Here is a 22,767-nt window from a genome sequence, read left to right as displayed (position 1 = left end):
TGCTTCGCAGGTGAGACAAAAACCCACATCTCTAATTCAAATCATATGTAATATAATTAGATAAATTATATGGGATGAAGAAAGCCCTTCCTTATGTTAAGTCATCTTCTATCCTTGGTATGTTTGATGTGGTTAATGCAGTTCTTCAAAGAGATGAGATTTTTTTCATTTTTTCAATTAGTATCCAATTTAGCTGAAATCACTGGAATTTAGTTTCTAAGAAGGGTGTTGCGAGAAAGCATTCGCAATCAATTACCAAATTTCTGTTGCAATTTTGCAATATCAATTTTAGCTGTAGCAAATCAATTTAGAATCCCTTTTGTAAGAAGCAAATTAGCAATTGATCATAAGACATATGATTGATTAGGTGATTTCAAATTGCCATTCGCAATTGATTGAAATTTCTTGCATTTGTGTGCTTAATTGAGGTTTACAGACGTGTATTAATCTGATATGATTACTTCCGTCTGGGACCGACCTCTAACGTCACAATCTGAAAGACGTGACCAGGGCATGAACTTTGAACCCTTGAATTAATTTACAACTCCCCATTATTTAAATAGGAGAGCATCTAATAAATCTTGTGAAAGTAAGCTTACATCATTCCATGAATTAAGCTTTCCTAGGGATGGTTTAGCTTTGATGAGCTCTGAGACCAGGACTAGGACCGCTGCTATAAACGGAGGCTGCTGCCAGCTACAAACTTGGAGTAGACGTTTCACGAAAGCCTGGCCAAAGATCAAACACAAAAAAGATGTTAAAAGCTGGGTCAAACTACCAGGGAAGTGTTTCATGAGCGTCTAATTTGAATTTCACTGACTTATTTGCCATAGATGCAAGGATTTCAGTAGCTTATAACAAATGGTCAGTGAAAATTTGTTTTGTGAAATGCTCCCCAGGAGTCCCAGGGTTGGTTATAAGCTCTATATTAGAGTGTAGTCTTGAAAATAGTGTTTTGATAAAGTGAATATACTTTTCTTTGTATATATCATGACAGTTGGATCTTCAGGGAATGGAGGGGGCAGGAACTTAATTGGAATATCATTGTACGCATTTATTTGTTTTCATTTGTACACTCATTTTACTTGACGTTAGCTTAGCCCCTCAGAATACCATTCACTGCTGCTGAAGAGGGCCTTCTAGCCCATACGTGGAGAACGAATGAAATAAATTAAATAAAATATTAGCAAACATATTTTCACAGAATGACCTTGACTGACCTTGACCCTGTTGATGACATCATCACTCTTGAGTGTTTGGTAGAGAAGGTTGAGGAACATGGCATGACGGGGAGACGACGAGAGGTGAGGGTCCAGAAGCTTACGGTACAATGCTGAGTAGAAACGATCCATGGTCGACTGCCTGAATCACGAAGCAAACAAAAAAAGTTTAAATAAGAATACCAGTTGTGGGAACAATCAGAGATGCCAAGTTCAAAGACCTGCTATGAGTGAGATTTTCTGTGAATCTGAGTGAGAATCACAGACATTGTGTACAATGTATATGGGGATAGGCTGTGATAGTTGCGTGAGACAGAGATTTGAGGGGATGAACACGAGCCTAAGCTCTGAACAATTCGAAACTGAGTTTGAAGAGGATGCAATAAAAAGGCCACCCAAGTCTGTTTATGACATTGCTGATAGCAACGTGATAGAACCTTATTAAATGCTCAACTGACCTTTTGTCTAAGACCTGCTTGATCAGTAGGAGAGCCTGGATGCTGGTGTTGAAGGTTGTTTGATGAACGACCTTGAGAAGAGTGTCCAACTGCTCGTGGACCTTCTCATCTTCTGCAATATGTAAACAAACATATAAACAATGTTAACACAGAACTGATTTATAGTGTAGAGTCTGAGACAGTTTCACATGAAACAGAGACTGTGATCAAGACAATGATCCCGAGACTAAAACACAGACAAAACATGAAACACGCAATCGCTATCTCAAGACCACCTCAAGACACCCAAAACTGAGAAATACAAGAACATGTAAAGTAGTGAGGTAACTTGACTAAACTGAGCCCCCCTTTTTAGTGTTTATCAGAAATTATTTATAATACACAGAATGATGAATACAAAATTATAAAAATGTCAATGGAAATGATAAAATCAAACTAGAATGAAAAATGGACAACCGGATATTGATGGTTAAGTTACAATAACTGTGCAGAAATAAAAATAATAACAATAATAATGATGATAATAAAAGTGTAGATGAAAAGCAATGTATTTTGATCCATTCGATGTACTGACCTTTAGAATAAGGAAATGCTCGATGTACACCAGTTATGACAGCAGACAACATCTTGTTATCAATCTTCTTTTGTTTGGTACAAGCCTGTCAAAGACACAACAATTGAAGGTCACAGAAACAGCAACTCTGTCAACAACTGAGGGAAGCATTTTGCCCAGGTTATGAGCATCGAACGTGAACCATATGGGGTGATTTCAAGTACGGTGTTGGTGTTGTGACATCACCAACACCAGCCACAATGGGTGATTTCAAGTATGGTGTTCGGTGTTGGTGTTAAGAGCATGAAAAGGCTACTAAATCGAGCTCCAACACCGAGCTGAGTTCAGAGGAACAATACTGATCGTGTTAACGATATCCTATGACGTCACGCCTCTGCCCTGCGCTGCTGATCATCTCAAACTTACGCGAGAAGTTCTCGACGATGAAAGTGAAATTGGGGAGAAATTGCAATAAAATCTAATCGTACAGAATGCAAAGGTAAAAATCACTGCAAGAATTAGAAAACGTAAATATAGTCTTTCATTAAAATGTATAAAACTAATGATTTTACGGGGTTGTTTCGTGTTTGCCGCCTGTTTGTGAGCTACAGTTAAACACCGACACCAAACTTGAAATCATCATTTTCCCAATCAGACCATGTGTACACTTTATATCATCTGCATTATGAATGCAACAAGTACTATCATTATTTTTACTATGTATTATCTCAAATAATAACAATAATAGTTGAACAATATTGGATGACTCAGAATGGAATATCAAAAATATTCCAGGAGTTTGGGCAAATATTCCACAAATCACAGATGAGTGGAATATTTCTGGTATTCCATAAATAAAGCCATCCAATATAATTATTATCATCTATCCCACCTCCCCCCCCCCCACCTGAAAAAAAAGAAGGAGAAATTTGATTGAACAAGTCATATCACTTATCACATTATTGCATCATCACTTTATAGCATCAAATTTTGTCGTTGACGTATGACTTGAATGTAGTTCATGATGATGTCATTGAGTGTCGTGCTCTATGCTGTGCATCGCATTGCTTTCATTGTTGTATGTTTCATGCATTTGCTCGTGCCCACGAGCATATTCAATGGCAAAGTTTGTACAGGAGCCTCTGAGATATTCGTCGGACTTTGGTCCTTTTTAAGGGATATGCTCCGATACTTCACGGGCAATTGATGCAGACCAAAATATGTGTATTGCTTAAACACTCGATATAGATGATAATAATACATAATAAATCTTAAATACATCTTAAATAGCTGCTCAAGGCACTTCAGAGTAAATTAACAACATTATAATTTACCTTGAAGAATGATAAGTAGACAATGATGAGTTGGGTTGCAAGCTGATCCTCCTCTGGGTGTAAGACAAGCTGATTTAAGAAACATACAGCATAATATCTGTAACACAAAGATAAAATATAATGAAGGAAGATATTACTATCAGGTTATAACTGAGCATTGATCAAATGGGAACTAGGGTTCAAATTTCTGATGACAACCAAAACACGCTGGTTGAAACGTCGTTAACAGTTCTTTTCAGAGCTAACATACAATCAAGAAAGAATAACAAACAGTCCTTTTCAGGACTACATACATGGTGTTTACCAAAAATAAACACCCTCCATTATTGGCAGGATTTATACCTTGAATGCCCTGAGCACTGGAAGTGGAAGGTAGAGATAAATAGGGGATAATATTAGTGCATCTGAAAGTACATTAATCCTAGATTAGAGAGTAGATACCTAAGTTTGTGACCATGTTGCTTGAGGTTTAGTTTCAAAGAGATGTAATATTAGTGTGCCTGAAAGTACATTAATCCTAGATGGCTGATGCAATATATATGCTTGTTATTATTGTTTTAGAGAGTAGATACCTAAGTTTGTGACCATGTTGCTTAAGGTTTAGCTTCAAAAAGATGTCTATTAAATTGCTACACAAAACATAATTTTGGAGAGTTATTTTGCATACTTACTGTGCTTTTGTGTTGATATTTGGTCTAAAGAGTAACTCTTCGACAGCCTGGACAACAACAATCTTCATCATGGAATGAACATCAACTGCAACAAGGACAAAAATAAAGTTTAAGATCACACAATTAGCAAATCATCAATGATTACAATCAGGATGCAAATCTTTCATCAAAATAACTAACATTTATACAAAAAATGATTACCTGGAATGATTTGTCTTGCTGACAACATGTTTTATTCAAATACTCATTTGGAATATATTAATTACAAACATTGTATTTGATACATTGGCTCTTTTAATTATAAAAAGGATAAATGAAAACAAATAACCATTAATAAGCAAATATGGTCAAATAATCTTCAATTCAATCATCAAGATGCTCGTTACAAACACAAATGATAACAAAAAGATTAAAAACTAAAGAGAAATAAAAGTATATCCATACCTAATTTTTGCAACCAGTGAACAGCTTTAGAAGCAACCTTGTAATCAGGATCTCCAACCTTGTTTACAATTAACCTCAGTAACCTCTGAATAATATCAAAAGGGAAATAAAGTATGAATAATCTTATACACCACCTCAGCCATATCATTACATCACTATGCTAAAAGATGTCTTTCAATATGACTTAGCTTTGCAAGATAGCAACAGGAATTTTCTCCTCATTCACAAGGGAACTTCTCCCTATAAAAACATCTTTAAAAAAAAAGAATTTAAAAAAAAGGAATTGGATAAATAGTCTATTCAAAATGAGAAAAATTTCAGATTACAAAAATTAAAGATAAATAAAGTGTAGGCCTATATCCTTGCAGAAATGCTATTGAAGTCCAAAAATTTGTTGCACATTTTTAAATCTATGAAAATTTCACATTATACTTATGATTGAAGTATGACAAAATAATAAGCAGTTCTGGGGCCAGTAACACAAATGTGAGCAATTATCATAAAATATTAAATTGACTACAATGTAAAATCAACTAAAAATCAAGTATACAATCAATCACTCACTGCTGTGTTATGCGACCCTGAAGAATTCAGTTTAAAAAAAAATATTTGATAGAAATATCAAATATGTCCAGCCGTGAAGGGATTGCACATTACTAAGGCCTACACACATGATATATAACTAGGACTGACGTAAATTACAGAGGAGTTTAGTACTGAATGCAAGACTCACCTTTTCTTCTTCTGGTCTATTGACTATTAACTCATAGCAACATGATAGAGCCTTAGCCTTGATTGCACTGACAGTATCTTGAAGCATTTTCTGCCAAGAGTAAACAATTCCATTTATTCCTTCTCAACATAATTTCAAATCGGTAACAAATAAACTTGAATGTCGGTATCAATTTTATTCATGGGACCACAGGAAGCAAACATTTGTTTCTTTAAAATTACCCCTGACAAAGATATGCAGTAGAAAATTAAATATTACGTGTATACATTAATAATCATTAAGAGACATTTTTAATCAGGACGTATAAAGATAAGGGACAAAGACAGACACATCTATGAAGAAAGAGAATTGAAAGAGGAAACATAATGAAAATCTTTAAAAAAAACCCACATCTACAACCAAAAATTTGTGGAAATTGGTCAATGAGGGGGGAAGGGGGCAAGATATGGCCGTATGAGTACTTACTTAGCCTGTTGAATTTATCTAAGTTGTCCTGGACTAAATATTTATGAATGAGGCCAATTTTCAGTTATTTCAACAGGGCCTGTGAAGTATTCAATGGGCTATAACTTGAGCAACCATGATCAAAACCATGTTAAAATGGTGTGTGGAGGTTTTTCATTATACTCTACTGGAATATAGTCAGAAAACTGCTGAAATAAACAAAAATAAATTTGACATTATACTTGGGTACTCTATTCATTAAAGACAACCATACCTCTATCAAATCTATGAGTGATCCATATTTCTGTTTCAGTTGATCCTCAAAGAACCATAATAAGACTTGTTTGTCACGGCTCTGTCGATCCGTGCCACACTTTTTCTCTAGCTCTTCAAAGGAGTGCTGCCAAACAGTAACAGAAAAAAAAGAACAGAAGAGTAAAACCAGGGTACTGGTTTTATAACATGCTATAAATGGAAAGACATAAGCTACAGTTATCATCTCCTGAATTGGTGATTTTCAATTGGCTGTGACAAGGAGGTAGATTTTCACTAGGGTTGCACTTAAATGCAAAGTTTCTTGCGAAGTTTATATTGAATATCTTACTGCACTGCATTTGTTTGACCATACTCAGCTGTGTGCTACTGAATAGGTAGCATTCAATGAGAGAATAAAATTACAAAACTATTATTATAGAATGGATGAGAAAATCCCTGCAATCTGATTGGTTGAGAGCAATGCAAGAATTTTTACTGGGCTGCATGAACGATATCCCGATAATCAAAACGATATCCACTGTAAACAAGCTATCGCCCGAAAAAGTCATTGTGATGTCATCGCGCATGTACTGTTACGCTTGTTTACGTCAAAATTTTGAATTTTCGATCAAGGCAGAATGAATCAAATAAAGGATGCAAATGATCTGTAAGTACAAATACGGTACCGTAATTGTCATTGGGATTAAAACTGCCCACATACTCATTAGTTGAGACGTCCAGACATACGATCTACATGTAATGTTAGATCTATACTGCCCTGGGCTGGCTGTGCACAGCCAAATCTCCACTGCAGGCCCAGGCAGCCCGGGCATACACACACAGCTATTGGAGGTCGGAGGCTGCCTCAAGGCTCAAGATCTAGTCAATGCAAAGCTGTATCTGGCATTTTGGGTATAACAATACCTTTGTGGCAACATATTATCCAGTTAAGCCCATATTTATGTTGTCCAGGGTTATCAAAGTGTCTGCATTACATTTTGGAATTTTCATGCATCCGGTAAATAAATCATGTGTCTGTTAAAAAAAACATGCGTCCGGTAAATTGAATTTACCGGACGCATAAAATTATCATGCATCGGGTAAATCATTAATTTTTGTTGTTTATTCAAAAACAAATTTCCATTCTATAAAATAGATGATGCATGGGTTTCTTTTGTGGGTCAGTGGAACTGTGTGCACGTGGTATTATGGTCTAAACCATGCCAAAGTTACCTTGTGCACACAGTTCCTACTGACCCACTCTAACCCATGCATCATACAGGTACACTTAAATCTTCATGAATCATCCTCTGAATACTTCTCTTCATTGTAATCATACATTCATTGTTGACTAAGATTTTTATGGGAGCATCCCCTACCCCTGGTTAACTTGTGAGATATTTTGAAGCCTTAAAATGAGAAACAAAAAAATGTTTTCATTTTCATTGTCCTACATGTGAAATAAAAAAAGAAATAGCTAATTCAATCTCATGAAAATAAAAGCTTACACAGTATTATGCCAAACTGGACAAAAGTAACAGCTGTGAAATTATATTCTCACAAACCTCATGTGTTAATGTGGACAATCTCACAGACTAAAGATTATTTCAAGAAACAAGCCCAACTGAGAATTTCAAACACAATATATGGAGTGACATCACGGCAAATCATACATCAATGCACACCTTACCTGTGCAAATGTCTTTAACTTTCTGTTGCTAGGCAACAACTCCTCAAGGAACAGCCTCTTGGCGGCATCCAACCCGATGAGAGCTTCCCGGCGCCCTTTCTTCCTCACCATGGCCAGCAGGGCATCAAGGCTGAGGGGTGTGTGGATGGGGGCTCCCTGCACTTCAAGGGTCAGAGCCGCGACCTTGTCTGAGAGTGCCCCTGACTTGGCAACAGTCTGCATCCATCTGCTCTGGGAACCAGACTCACTGCTTTTCTCTGCTCATAGGAAGTAGATAAGAGACTAAAAATGAATTTCTAACAGCAGTAGCAATCTGAGATATCAACCCAGGTGACACATCCTCCAAATAAACTTTACATTGAATGGAGAAAAAATATATGGTAGTTACCTCTGAGACATAATTATGCTGCCTTGGGCTAAAGTACCTTGTACGGACAATGGCTATTAAAGCCTGAGAATGAAAGGTCACTCACAAGTGGCATACCATTATCACATTGAATTTACCTGTATTGTATATTCACATTCTAGCTGTGTTTTAATATATCATCTATAAACAGATAGATGTACAGAGGCAACTCATGGACCCGTATTCCGAAGTCAGGATTGATTTAAACTCAGGTTTAAAGTTGTGGTTTAAGTATGGATAGCCAATTGTTACATAAATCACTAACAGTAGGAATATAATATTTCAGCTCATTTGGCTCTGAAATCATTAGTCATTGTCTAAGAAGTATATATAGATGATTGTCTTCCCCATCAATGAATCAGGAAAGAGCACTGTAAACATAAGAAACATACAACTTAATAAAAATTTTGACACATTTGGCTTCCCATAATTTTAGGAGAGTTAGACCACGGTCTAAGTTACACCTGACTTCAGAATACAGTCCATGGTCACTATAGACTATGGAAAGGTTTACTTTATACATGACTCTCACGGGAAACCATAATTACAAGAAAAATGCAATGTGGCCTTTACCACAGGTGATCCACATAGATAGTGTTTTCACTTAATAAGAGTGTCTCATCAACATATGTCATTTGACACGTAGTCAGATCTGACAACCTTTCACTGATTTTAATTGCCTGAGAAGCACATGTGGCTGACTTTTATCAAAGATACTAAAAGGGGAAGATCTGACAGTACATAGACTGCATAATGAAACGCTCAGGAAGAGTGCACCACAGCGTTGAATAAGTAACAACCTATTTTACTATTGTGTATTGCGATATGATTGTGTACAGAATATGAGAGAAATGGTGGAGGGATCATGGAATAGACGATTTTTACATTTCATATTTTTTTTACTCAATTTTTTTTTCTTACATTAAAGATGAATATATTTCAGAGGTATCTGGGTAATAAAAGGTGGAATTATTCCCATGCGCCACCCTTGAGCCCTCTGCCAAATCCCCTCTCTCATTTTCCCCATGTTAAAGTCTATTGCAGTAATATCAGTCAATGTTCATTAACCGGGCCTAAAAAAAAAGCCATAACATATTGAAACCCCTTGTGTGCTGTACAAAATCATCATCTTTGTCAATGCAAAGTTTTACATCCGGTTTAGTTCCCGTGAACGGGAGTGGCCGAATTCACCTTACACTCACAGCAATCGCCCTTATACCTCTTTAAAGCTGTAAAAACCTGACATTGCAAGTTATCAGGGCCTGAAATAAGACTAAAGCCTTAAGACTGGCATCTTTGCTTATGGCAAGTTGACAAGTAACTGTCTGATAAAACCAACAAATCCTCTTAAAACAGCTCCCCAAGCATGACTGTTAATTGATAAAGACACTCACTTGCGGCATGGAGTTCGACTTCCTGGTCGTATAGCTTGGTAGCATAATCCATATAAGATGAGACAACTCCTTCTGATGAAACCTGACTGCTTCCTACTTTCATGCCAACCTAAAAATAGTAAAGAGAACAAATTTTTGGAAAATATGTGTCCTGCATATGAAATATATTCAGGTAAATTTTATTGTTACACATATGTAGATATGAATCCATATACTTGAACAGGGGAGAAACACTGCATATTTACAACTACCATTTCCTTTTTTTTTGGGGGGGGAAATCATGTTGATGATTGTTTTAAAAATATGTTTTGAAAGTAACTTTAATGAATGAAATAAGTAAAAGTGCATTAGCCATAGAGTGGTTTTAGGAATAAATCTTTTAATGGGTATATTTCAATACTATTTTCTAAGTAGGATCTACCGAAATACATGTATTTGTATCTTGATGGACAAAACAAATCAAGGTCAACAAAATACAATATAATATATCATATGGAAGTAAGAGTATAACTACCACAGGATTAAAGATTCTACTTTACAGAACAAATTTGTTTTAGTCGTTGAATCAAGAAATTTTGATATTTCACCTGAATTGAATGCCATTTGACGCCTGTAGGAAGCAGCATCGAGGATGTCTTTGGAAGTTCAAAGGTCAAAGCTCCTTTCACCTTCAAAATTTTACTTTGCTTTTCTCCAAGAGAACTCTTTCCTTTCTGTTCTCTAATTGTAGTCCTATCATCAGCATTGGTAAGAAGTTTTTTGTCTTTTTTCTGATCTTGATTTTCCTTCAGTTTGTCCTTTTTCTTCTTCTTTTTCTTGTTTTTGCTAGGTGAAGTTGTACTGGATGGAGGTGTACTTGATGCAGAACTGTCCTTTGAAGATTGAGATTTTTCTTCAACTGGTTTGTCCACTCTTTGAATTTTGCCTTTCTTCTCTGTTTTCTTCTGTAGTGGTTTTTTATTCTTCTGCTTCAATGTCTTATCTTGTTTTGTGGAAGGTTTATCTGTCAAAGGTTTCGAAATATCTTTGAACCTGGAGTAAATAGAAAGAGTATCAAAAAAATGTGTCCACTTTGAGTTAAAAATGTTATAAAGACAATGAACATTATACCTTTAATATTTATCCTTGTAAATTATGAATGTTCTCAATCAAGATTTTACAAGAATGTACAGTTAAATGAAAAGTTGAGCACAATGAATAATTATTCTGTGTACTCTGACCCCACACCTCTTACTCTGTTGTATTGTGAAAGATTACTTTGAAAGTATGACTAATCACTACATCACAAGGCTAAGGTTTTCAAAACTTTCATAGTTATCATAAGTAGGCTTTTTCTTTTACCCCTTGAAAAACAAGCTTTCTGTTCAGTTAAATTGCAGTTACAGTCCGACCTCTCTTATCCAGCCTCCCCTTATCCAGATCTCTCTATTATCCGGACAAACACTTGCCAAAATTTTTGTTTTTAAACTAGTACACGGAGAAATGAGATTTCTATCTGAAATCTAAAATTCCGATGCAAACTCACTTTGATCACATACATTTTCCAATATAGTCTACATACAAAACCACATTATTTCTTATGAAAATATTTTGCCCAAATCACCGAAAGAATTTAGACAGGATAATTTTGCAGTAAATCAGGGCACGGCACAATCACATTCTCTTTTTTTTATTTAGGGAAAAAACCCATCAATTATGGACAGCCCCATCTATCATGTTGAAGCCTACAGTTAGTATAACAATGGCAGACTTTGCGAAGCTGCGATGATCCAATTTTTCAAAGTCAGTTTCATCGAGTCATTCTCGTACTTTCGAGGTATGCTCGATGTAATCCTCAATCATTTCAGCAGGTAAATTATCAAAGAGTTTTGGCAAACAATTGATTTCATGTCCATAAAAAAAATGCTGATGATTTGCACTGACAGCAGTGAAATTCTGTCTGTGTGCGCCCACTACAACAGATTACATGTTGGGGAGGCAGCTGCGTGTGTTTTATATGGGGTCTCCCAGATCCGGATAATCCCTTGACCCTTATCTAGATTGGTGCTGGTCCCAACGTGTCCGGATAAGAGAGGTCGGACTGTATTTCTTTTTTATTATATCACACTTCACCGCTTACCTATCGAGTTTAAGTTTTCTGATGACATCATTGATTTCAGAAGCTGGGATATCTTCTCCATCTCCAATATCTGCAGTCTCCATTTCTCCACCATCATCATGGATACTGCTCATTAACCCAGACAATTCCTCCTTTGCAAAAAGAAAAAAAAATCAACAATGGATTGAATTACTCAGTGAGATGACCAAGTAAATTCAATAGATCAAGGGTTCTTAAAGGGGAAGTTCACTCTGTCCCTGAAGAAAAAAATGTTGTAAACATACCAGAAAAATAATAAAAAATATTGGTGAAGGTTTGAGAAAAATCCATTTACGGCTGAGAAAGTTATAGGAATTTAAGGTTGATTTGCGGCGTCACATACAAGAAGCAGCTAGCTGCCCCATACCTTATGACTTATGCACCCAAGGGTTCATTACATACCTACATGCACAGATCAAGCCATAGAAGTAGTGTGTTGTGGTCTGGATGCCAGAAGTGGCGTTGCAGCATGCACGACCCACTAGTTAGAAATCCACTGCCAAACGCAGTTCTTGGTGCGAGGTTAGTATACTAATACTAATCTCGCAGTCATGTGAGTGTGCCTTATGTAATATTCACAGCATACATTTCAATTTTTTAATGGTTTGTGATCTTAGGAACAGGTATGAAATGAATAAGATTTGTATGAAAGAAGGAAAAAGTTAGAGATCTATGTCGCATTCGTTTTGGTATCGATAAGCCATTTTGTTTTCAATTTAGACAGGAGAACGAACGAGACAGAACTTTTCCTTTTTTTGACAGTCCAGTTTGTGCCTCAATGTCAGGATTCTGTGTCACGATAGACCTTCAACCATATAATCGAGGTAAGTGCATAATTTATCTTTTCCCCTTTTAATTGGAGTGTTATTGCGACCCCATTTTAGAGAGTATAACTATTTATTACACGAAAGAGTCCTGTCCTCTGGGCCACTTCGCGGGCCAGAGCTCCCTGGGTCAGGGTGACCAGACGTTCCGTATTTCCCGGGATTGTCCCTTATTTTGCTTCTTTGTCCTGGCGTCCCGACAAACCCTTCCCGGGACGCCTATTTGTCCCGTATTTCAGAATATTGAACAAAATGTATTTAAAAGTGACAAATTTTCATCAAAATAACGAACAGATAAGAAGCAGAGACAACAATAAAAATCGATAGATAAACTTATGCACGTTCTGCGGTGATTTTCTTGCTAACCCCAATATATCGCAAACGAACTGGCCTCCTTCCATTGTGTGGCAGGCTACTATAGCTAGGCAAGTAGGATCGGAGCAGATTCTCTCCACCAAACATGCCAAAATAATCACAAAATCGGCGGGAAATTTGTATAATGATATTATGGGTTCTCAGATTACTGATTTGGAGATGTGATCGGAGGAACAAGTTCTTGAGTTTTCATAACTAAATCTAGTTCTTTAAGCTTTCGTTTTGAGTCTTGTTGTGTATGATGCTGCGATGTTTCATCTAATTTTTATGTTTAAAAAAATTACTTTTAAATTTTATTCATTTCTAAAACTTTTTCTTTAGTTTTAAAAATATATTTGAAAAACACCAAATATCATTATGATTTTTTGTTAGATTGGATTTTTTTTGTTTGCTTGAAGTCTGAACTTTTTTCCTCTTTCTTACTTTTCTATCCTTCTTTCTTCATCCTTCTACCCTTCCTGCTTGCCCGTTTTTGTTCCATCTATCTTTCTTTCCTGATCCTTCCTCTCTGTGTTCATTTTTCTTTCTTTTCTCCTTTTTCTTACCTGTCTTTATCTAATTTTCCTTTTTTCATTTCCTTCATTCTTTCTTTCTTTGAACTTCCCCCCTCCCTTCCTCTCCTTTTTCTTTTAATTCTTTCTCTTCTTCCATTATGTTTTCATTCCCTCCTCACTTCATTCTTTCTCCCTCTCTTTCCTTCTTTCTTTCATTCTTTATTTTATTTTTCCTTCTCATTCTTTCCCTTATTCTTTCTCTTCCTCCCTCCCTTAATTCCTTCCTTCCCTCCTAACTTACTGTTTTCCTTCTTTCTTAATTGTTCGTTTCTTTCAAAGAATGAAGGAAACATTTTTCTTTCCTTCATTTTTTCTTTCCTCCTCCTTTTTCTTACTTTCTTTTTTTCTCTCCTTTATTTTGTCTTTCACACATGTATTCTTCTTCCATTCCTTTCTTTTTCTTTCTTTCGGTATTCAATTCAAAGAATGACAGAAACTTTTTTCGCTTTTTATTCTTTCTTTCATCCTTTTATTCTAACTTTCTTTTATTTTTTCCCTTCATTTCCCCTTCATAAGTTCATGTTTTCTTTCTTTCTTCTCAATTCATCTTTTTTCTTTCGTCTTTTCATTCTCTCCTTCATTCTTTCGTTCACCCTCCTTACCAATTCTTTATAATTTTTCACAGGTGTAACACTGTGTAGCCTTCTTTGTTGTCTGTTGATCTTTTTTGTTGATTGTCCCAATATATTTCATTTTGTGAAATCTGGTCACCCTGCCCTGGGTTAACCCTGAAAATGATCATACTGCTCATCTCACTAATAATCTCGAATGACGTAGACAGTAGACCGCGATCGCGCCATTGCACTCTCATCCTACGAACGAGGATAGAAATCTAATATGTTCTGCTACTTCTGCACAAGATTGGATCATCGCAAAGTCAAACAACATCACACACAATCTAATATATGGGACAACACAAAATAATTTTGTGCAACAAACTGAATTACACTGGGCTAAATATGCATTAGATAACATTTCAAAATATCATTAGTGTTATAAAAAGTAATCAAGGTACATACATCATCATTCTGATTCACATCAGTCGTGAAATTTTTGGTCTTGATCTTCTTTTTCATGTTTTTCGTCTTCATTTCTGCTCACGTGTGGTCAATGTGGATGACGTCATTAACAATATGAATATTCATTTCTTCAACTAGCTGCGGAGCTGCAAGAGCTTTTCGACTCGCTTCTGTTTTTGAGAGATAAACACTGGGAATGGGATTGCTAACAATTCTAAAGAAGATGAGACAGAAGGAGAAGGAGATGCGACTCCTCATGCTGTATCCTTTATTAAGTAATATCAGGTAGATTTAGCTCTAAGTTCTAACGACAAAGGGGCCTTCCTACATAACGTTAGAATTCCAGCTCGCTCGGTCCCATTCATTTGATTTAACAGTTAGGTTTTTGCAATTGTTTACCCCTGGCCTTGGCCACTCTAGGCGACAACGCAATACTTACCCGTGTTAAGAAACCGGGACTCCACTCACGCGCATTTGGGCCGCCCTAGCTTAGAACTAAGCTTTGTTTCACGAAAAATTGAATATTCTTATAATTCAATACATGTAACTAATTAGATTAGTACCGGGTACTGTTAAATCGGTACTCACCGGTTCTTTTCTTGAATTTTCTTGAAAATTCCCACGCTTCTGGCTTCAATTCTGCGATAGATTCTGTTGCCATAGACAGCTACACATGCAACTTTATTTATAAATGGAGCGCCCCTTACGAGAGTCGCTAATGCCGCGGAAAAATTGTTAGGCATTTTGGCCTGTGGTCAAGCCTCAAGGCGTTCTTCTGTTCTATTTTTTTTATAGGTATGAGATCGAAATCACAGCGACTATTCACACTGTTCCATAATGATTCCGAAAGGAGGTGCAACACCCCCCCCACATGGGCGCAAATCCCAGGGGGACACTTCCCCCTAACCCAAAATAGTAGGGGCACATTATCAAATGTCCCCCTACTATTTTTGTTCTTTTATATATGATGGAAAGAAATAGGCCTACATCATTTAAATCGAAGTAAAACATGTATTTTGGACGAGACGACTTCTTTTGGGGGTGATAAACCTTCTTTTTTTTTTTTTTGTTAGTTTGTTTTTGTTTGTTTTTTTGCCTGTTTTCCAGCCCCTGGTCCCCTACCTTAGATTTCCACCCTTGCCTCCCACTACTCTTGATATTGTTTGCAAATCTGTTTTGTAAATTAAAGGGGAATTTCACCCTGATAAAAAGATGATGAAAATATGAGAAAAATCATTTCAAAATATCGATGAAGGTGTTATTTGACAAAAAATGGAGTTGATAGAATTTAGAATGCTTGATTTATTGTGACGTCTATAACGAGCAGTTGCTCTATCCTAAATATAAAATGCCCAAATTTCCCATTTTTAATGGTCCGTAACGACCCACTTTTTTCTTTTTGATAACAAGTATGAATTGATATAGGCCTACTAAAATGTACCATAAAAATCATTATCATGTATTTCTTGACATTTCATTTACTTTTTTACCATAATAATAGCTGCTTGCAAAGGCCTACGCCGTCACAAAAAAACCCGGGGGGGGGGCCACTTACATTGACGAGTGGATACCATGCGCGACCAAAAAAAAAACGTAAAAAGGATGTCCTTTTCACGATAGGGCACGTTACCTACGTAACGTGATAAGGGTGTCAAAAACACAAAAATAACGAAAAAAGGGTATCTATTAAATCGCTAGGAAAACCGTCGTGTTTAGGGTCTAATTTGCGGGGATGATAAAACAAAATCAAAATGTTTTATAAAGGATGTCCTTTTTGCTCCAACACTTCGTGTTTAGAGTCCGATTTGCGCGAGGTGTAGAAGGTGGGGTCGTACTAAACCAAATAAGGTAAAGCCGACGACCGAAGGACCCGTAACAATAAAACATTCCTGTACTTGTTTAGGGGTTCATTTCAGGGAATATTTGCCAAGAGTATCATTTTGTTTCCGATACTTGTTAAGGGTAGGGTTTCACACGCCAATACTTGTTAAGGGGTGCATTTTCAGAATATGGAAATTACGTGTTTAGGGTGCTTTTCGAGACCCCATGGTCGCGCATGGTATCCACTCGTGAATGGAAGTGGCCCCCCCCCCAGGCAAAAAAAATCTTACCTTTGAAAAAGATTGGTGGGGGATGGATTTTCCTCGAACGCATACCAATTTTTTTTCTGCTATTTTCATAATAAACTTTAAATGAATTCAACTTTGCACTACTTAATTTTTTCAAAGACAAAATAACAAAATTACATCTCGTCATCATCATCATCACCACTATCATTAGCATCACCATCATCATCACCACAACCGTCACCACAACCATCATCATCACCAAGATAATTTTCATCATCGTCATTGCCATCATCATCTTTTTTTTTTCTTTATTTTTTCCCCATCCCTTCTTCTTTTTTTTTCTTCCAATATTCCTCCTTTTTTTTAGAGCGGCACACCGTCATGCTCCCTCACTGATTATCCGCCTCTATATGCTTGGTGTTGTATAAATTGGCGGATACCTGAATGAAATACTGAAGAGAAAATAAGGAAAGGGAAAAAGTAAGAAGAAAAAGAAGATGAGGAGAAGAAAAAAAGAAAGCCAAACAAATGAAACAAAACAATGTCAAAATTTTGTAATAAAGTCTTCTACGTCAGTTTAATAATGATGTTTTCATTGAAATGAGAACAAAAAAAAGAATTGAAACCATAGGCGGCGGAAGCGGGGACGTTCCCCCCTAAATTTGTTGTTGACCTTTTTTTTTTTTTTGCTTGTCAATTTATTTTCCTACGTCCCCCCTAAAATGTTTGGGTTGAGAGCCTTTTTTTTTTGCTTGTCAAAATTTTTTAGGTTGTCCCCTCCTAAAATTTGGGGCTTCCGCCGCCAATGATTGAAACAATGAGGTAAAAAGGACTACATTATATAGTGTAAAGAAATAGAGGGAAGCTCCGAGACAATAAAAAGGTTGAAAAAGAAAAAAATGTGAAAACACAAAGCTCTCACAACATGAGCATAATAACAAATAATAACAAATAAGCGAGGACAAGTAGCTGAGGGACCCCCCCCCCAACTCTCTCTCTCTAGTTATCTATCTATCTATCCGACTCGATTATATAAGAGAAGAATTTACTAATCAAAATATTATGAGCAAAAAGCACGAGCTGATATTTTTTATGAATATTCAAAACTGATAGAGAGACGCAATCGAATTATTCGATTGCGACAAAATTGATGATCTGAGAATTTATTGTTTTTAGGAATTCATTAAAAGCATAAAGTTGATCAGCATTAAAATATGGCAGGCGCAACGCATGAGCTAAAGCTTTATAGGCATACACCGATAAAAAATTTTAAGTATTTTTGGTAATCATGAAAAAAATTGATATTTCATGAAAGAAAGCTCAAATCCCGAGGAGGAATATTCTTATGAATTGACTTTAAAAAAACTGTGGTAAGCCCCATTTAATATTTGATTATAAGTCGAATAAAACAGTAAAAGCTGAAAAACGTTCGCGTGATATTTGGCAACCTCCCCCCCCCAAAAAAAAATAATAAATAAATAAAAGATAAAAAAAAGTTTTTAACTATAATAATGATCGAAGGTAATTTTGTCTCGCGTAGAACTGGACAAATGAAAAAAAGATTGTCACTAAAAAAATGAAGGTAATTTTGACCCACGTAAAATTTGGCGAGCCCCCCCCCCAAAAAAAAAAACGAAAAAAGGTTTTAACAAGCAAAAAAAGGCTAAAAAAGAGAAAGAAGAGACAAGAATAATTATGAACGAAATATCCCCATTACAAATAATGCTGTGATCATCATAAGGGAGGGGTCGCATAACTAGTATGAACAACATATTTAATTCCAAAATATTTACTACAAATCTCAATAGGGGGATCGGGCAGAAATGCTCACCCCCACCCCCACCCCCCCGATCCGCCACTGATTCCAATCAATAATGACATTTATCTGCAATACTGATACTTTGGAATCAAGATACTGAAGATTGATACGCTTTACATAAATTATGAACGTCTGACAAAAAGATAATCTACCGATCACCTGACCGATCAGCTGACCAGTTCGCGTATCACTTCGGAGTTGATCACTCGTCGCAGCTGTGTGGAACGCTCACCGAAAATCAACAAAAAGGGCCTGAAATGTAAGTTTAATGATAATCTATTTTAATTTGAACTACTTAATTAATACTTTTAATGTCTCCCCACCAAATGAAAGTCATATCACTTAACTCCAATTTGTATTAAGGCGTACATTTACCAAAGTCTTGGGTTGGAAATCAGAACAGCATTGTCTAACCCATATTTTTGGGTAATGTCGCCTATGAGGTCCATACATGTTAATGTTTGGACCTCATTGGTACTAGGAGTGGGCCTTGGCGGCTGCACGATCGCGAGCCGTCTGAGCTGTGTACGAGAAGAAATAAATTTTTATTTTTGAAAACTCCTGGACACAGACGGCTGCCAGCTGTCTAGACTCACCTATTCCCCCCAAAATCAAATGTTTTACTTTCAACAGTAGAGTAGGTAATCCCGGGGGGGCCACTTACATTGACGAGTGGATATAGGTATAGGTATGTGACAAAAAAAAATGAAAATCCTCAAATCTGAATGAATTTGGTATCATTTGAAAGCCCTTCAAAAGACCTTTCAAATGATACCAAGAACTCAAATTTTCATCAAGAAATTATAAAGTTATTCCAGTTTAAGTCGCGCATATTTATCCAAATTTGTGGTCATTGTCTTAATGTAAAGTCAATGGAGTGCATAACCGATTTTTGTGACCATTTTGTGACCATTTTGAACCCAAGTCTTCAAAGGGCTCTAACTTCTTTGTTTATGAGCCCTTTGAAGCAATTTAGGTATCAATGGAAAGGTGAAAGAAAACTCAATTGATGTGTAATCATTTCACTTGGTAATTTTTCTTCTTAATATGTGTAAAATAATTTCTTTTAATTAATTCTAATTAATTATGCAAATTACGCAAAATCACAATTACTCTCCTCTTTTTTGTGCCAAATGAAGGTGATAATGAGAGATAATTTATATATAATTTAGTTGGCATCAAAACAGCATCATGTAGATAATTTCCTAAATGAATTTGTTTAAAGTATTGTTTTTGTAATTTCTAATGTATTTCTTTGTTTTTCTGATATAAATTACAATTAGCTCTTTTTCAACTTTAGTATTGTGTACATGTATGTATGGGGTCTTTTTTTTTTACAAATGAAAAATATCATTCCTTTTGTACATGTACTTTGTATGGTATAAAAATACAAGTGTGTTTTTCTGATGTATTTGATTGTTTCACCAATTCTTTATGTATTTTATTGTTTCAACAATTTGTTTATAGATGGATAATGTAGCTTTCATTGTGGAGACTGTGGGCATTCGATTACAATTTTTTTAGGAAGGATGAGCAGCAGAGTCTGAGGGTGTAAAGATGTAGCATTGCATGTAATTCAAGTATCAAGAAGGAAACATAAAAATTAAGCTTTGATATATGCATTACTTAGATATGTATGATTACAACAAAGGCCATGTTCGAGCACTCTTTTTTTAATGAAAAATAAGTTCATATTCTAGCGTGAAATCACTGCACATAAATAAAGCTCTGAACAGCAACAAAAACAGGCATCAAAGCTCCAACACTCAAAACAAGAGAACAAAAGTGACACAAAAACTTAAACAAATCCCATCCCCATTTCAACTTATGAACACGACCCCCCCCTGGCCCCTGCACCCTTCTTGAAAAAAAAAATGAATAACATAGAAAAAAAATAGACAATAGAGCCATGTGGAAGTGAAATATTTCCTCTGAGTTTTCATGTATTTTCTTACAAGAGTGAAAAATTAAACAATATATTTTTTGCTCTTTAATCATGGGCGGAAATTGGCCCCGAAGGTAGGGGGACGCTGGCATCGGCAGCGAAAGCCAACAATTTTAGGGGGACCACCACCAAATTATTTTGATAATCAAAAAAATACACCAAAGGTTATCAACCAAAAATTATAGGGGGGACGCAGAAAACTAAATTTGACAAGCAAAAAAAAAAGAAAAGAAAAAAAAAGGTTATCAAAAAAAAAATTGGGGTGGGGGGATCATCCCCCACCTCAAATTAAGGGCGCGGGGGGTACACTTCCCCCAGCTTTCGCCGCCTATGGATGCTGGCAACTCTGACAAGTTAAAAAAAAAGTTTATCCCAAAACTGTTGTAAGGTCATTTTAACCCCAAAAAGTTTGACCAAAAAGAAAAAAAGAAAGAAAAAAAAATGTATTATTGTTACATGTCCTATTATTTTGGGTAGGGGGACATGTCCCCCTGGGATTTCCACCCATGATTTTAATTTTAGAAAAGTCAACATTGATATTCCACTGTCAAAAGCAAATCCAGTTGCCAAATGAAACGATAATCAACCACCTCGACTCTTGACTTGAGTCACATAACCTTAGGATGATAAAATCTTTCTGTGACAAATGTATGAATCAAAATCAATATCAGAATAATCATCTACGGTATAATGACAGAGATTTCCCCAAAAAGGCACAACATTATCATCAAGTAAGCAATTTAAGATCTAGTTCAATCCAGCATGAACGACTCACTATCGACCGCTTCCATCAACCTGCCAACCGCAGGCGCATCGAGCAGCTCGACTGCCAAGAGACCGGCTGTGACAAGGGTAGCATCACCCTGCCAACCGCAGGCGCATCGGGCAGCTCGACTGCCGAGAGACCGGCTGTGACAAGGGTAGCTGGCATCTCTTATATCTGGACTGCGCAATGTCAGAATGGCGTAAGTTTGGATTTTTTAATAATTCAAATATATTTACAGTCAAATTGTATACCTAATCGGATTGTTGTTTTACTTACCATAAAAAAATTTCGAACATTTACGCGTCCAAAAATTTGATGAACTTTCAAGCTCCGATATCCACACTTTACAGGCGAGTATCCACATTGAAACTTATATGTACAGAAAGAGCACATCTTCAGCTGTCTGTTAAAACGCACGAGATTGCATCTACTATGTGCGCATGCGCATTAAACCCCATTTACAATGAGCCGCCCAGACAGAGGCGATGCCACTCGCAGCAAAACCCACGCGAAAACCGTGCCACCAAAACCAGCGCTCGCGTTGCCCCGTATTCGCACATAGCTAGTGGATACCATGCGCGACCAAAAAACATGTAAAAAGGATGTCCTTTTCACGATAGGGCACGTTACATACGTAACGTGATAAGGGTGTCTAAAACACAAAAATTATGAAAAAAGGGTATCTATTTCGCTAGGAAAATTACGTGTTTAGGGTAGAATTTGCGGGGATGATAAAACAAAATTAATTTTTTTTTAAAGGATGTCCTTTTTGCCCCAACACTTCGTGTTAAGAGTCCGTTTTGCGCGAGGTGAAAAGGTGGGATCGTACTAAACCAAATGAGGTAAAGCCGACGACTGAAGGACCCGTAACAATAAAATATTCTTTTACTTGTTTAGGGGTTCATTTCGGGGAATCGTTTTGTTTCCAATACTTGTTAAGGGTAGGGTTTCACACGCCAATACTTGTTAAGGGGTAATATGGAAATTACGTGTTTAGGGTGCTTTTCGAGACCCCATGGTCGCGCATGGTATCCACTCGTGAATGGAAGTGGCCCCCCTGGAGGTAATCGCAGACAAGGCCAGGTCAAAATCAAGTCAACTTTTGATAATCAACATGATCAACACTTTGAAGTTTGATTGTGGAATGTGGGCATCAACAGAAAGACAAGACAAATCTGGTGCCCTTTCTCTGCATTTTTTTTCTCATAAAGATGGGTTTTTCAGCACGTATCATATTAATTTTAGTTATTAAATATTTGAAAGCAATAATCACAGAAATATATCACAGAGTTTCTGCTCATTTTATGCTTTGGAATAGGTTTTGTATAAACAAGCACAAACACAGGTATTTTATTTTTATTGGGCTAGAAATTATATTCAATTTTCATACAAAATCACAAAATTAATCCTATAAAACAGTAACAGTTCCATTTCACATCGGATCATTACTGTTATAGGGCATTCCCATTCATGTTTTAGCTATTAATGAATTGGGGATTTACCAAAACTAAAGACAGGAGTTTGATCATGATAATTATTGCTCATGTAAGACGGTTATTTTGTCATTTTCTTATTCTGCTTATATTTCTTTTAACTTGTGTTTTTTTTCTTTGCAGCACTGCCCTTTCAATCGAACTTATTTGAGTTTAATGATATT

The 22,767-nt window shown here is 36.3% G+C and overlaps 2 protein-coding genes across 2 annotated transcripts in view; one reads left to right on the top strand and one right to left on the bottom strand.

Moving 5' to 3' along the window:
• LOC121418183 (CCAAT/enhancer-binding protein zeta-like) overlaps positions 1–14,644 on the bottom strand; it is a 26,643-nt gene extending 11,999 nt beyond the window's left edge. The window contains exons 1-14 of the mRNA XM_041611910.1: positions 14,512–14,644; positions 11,722–11,852; positions 10,190–10,634; positions 9,603–9,711; positions 7,803–8,059; positions 6,132–6,257; positions 5,414–5,503; positions 4,681–4,765; positions 4,237–4,321; positions 3,566–3,662; positions 2,253–2,337; positions 1,679–1,790; positions 1,221–1,362; positions 600–728 (exon numbers count right to left, since the gene is read on the bottom strand). Of these exons, the coding sequence (XP_041467844.1) occupies positions 600–728; positions 1,221–1,362; positions 1,679–1,790; positions 2,253–2,337; positions 3,566–3,662; positions 4,237–4,321; positions 4,681–4,765; positions 5,414–5,503; positions 6,132–6,257; positions 7,803–8,059; positions 9,603–9,711; positions 10,190–10,634; positions 11,722–11,852; positions 14,512–14,583 (1,965 nt within the window). The 5' untranslated portion in view covers positions 14,584–14,644. The remainder of the gene's footprint in view (positions 1–599; positions 729–1,220; positions 1,363–1,678; positions 1,791–2,252; positions 2,338–3,565; positions 3,663–4,236; positions 4,322–4,680; positions 4,766–5,413; positions 5,504–6,131; positions 6,258–7,802; positions 8,060–9,602; positions 9,712–10,189; positions 10,635–11,721; positions 11,853–14,511) is intronic.
• Positions 14,642–22,767, top strand: part of LOC121418181 (ADP-ribosylation factor-like protein 2) — a 23,884-nt gene continuing 15,758 nt past the window's right edge. Inside the window, exon 1 of the mRNA XM_041611908.1 lies at positions 14,642–14,772. Within this exon, the coding sequence (XP_041467842.1) occupies positions 14,708–14,772 (65 nt within the window). The 5' untranslated portion in view covers positions 14,642–14,707. The remainder of the gene's footprint in view (positions 14,773–22,767) is intronic.

Source organism: Lytechinus variegatus, chromosome 7 (assembly GCF_018143015.1).
Source record: "Lytechinus variegatus isolate NC3 chromosome 7, Lvar_3.0, whole genome shotgun sequence".
Classification (NCBI taxonomy): domain Eukaryota; kingdom Metazoa; phylum Echinodermata; class Echinoidea; order Temnopleuroida; family Toxopneustidae; genus Lytechinus; species Lytechinus variegatus.
The sequence above is the reverse complement of the archived record's forward strand: the minus strand, read 5'-3'. Positions and strand labels throughout refer to the sequence as shown.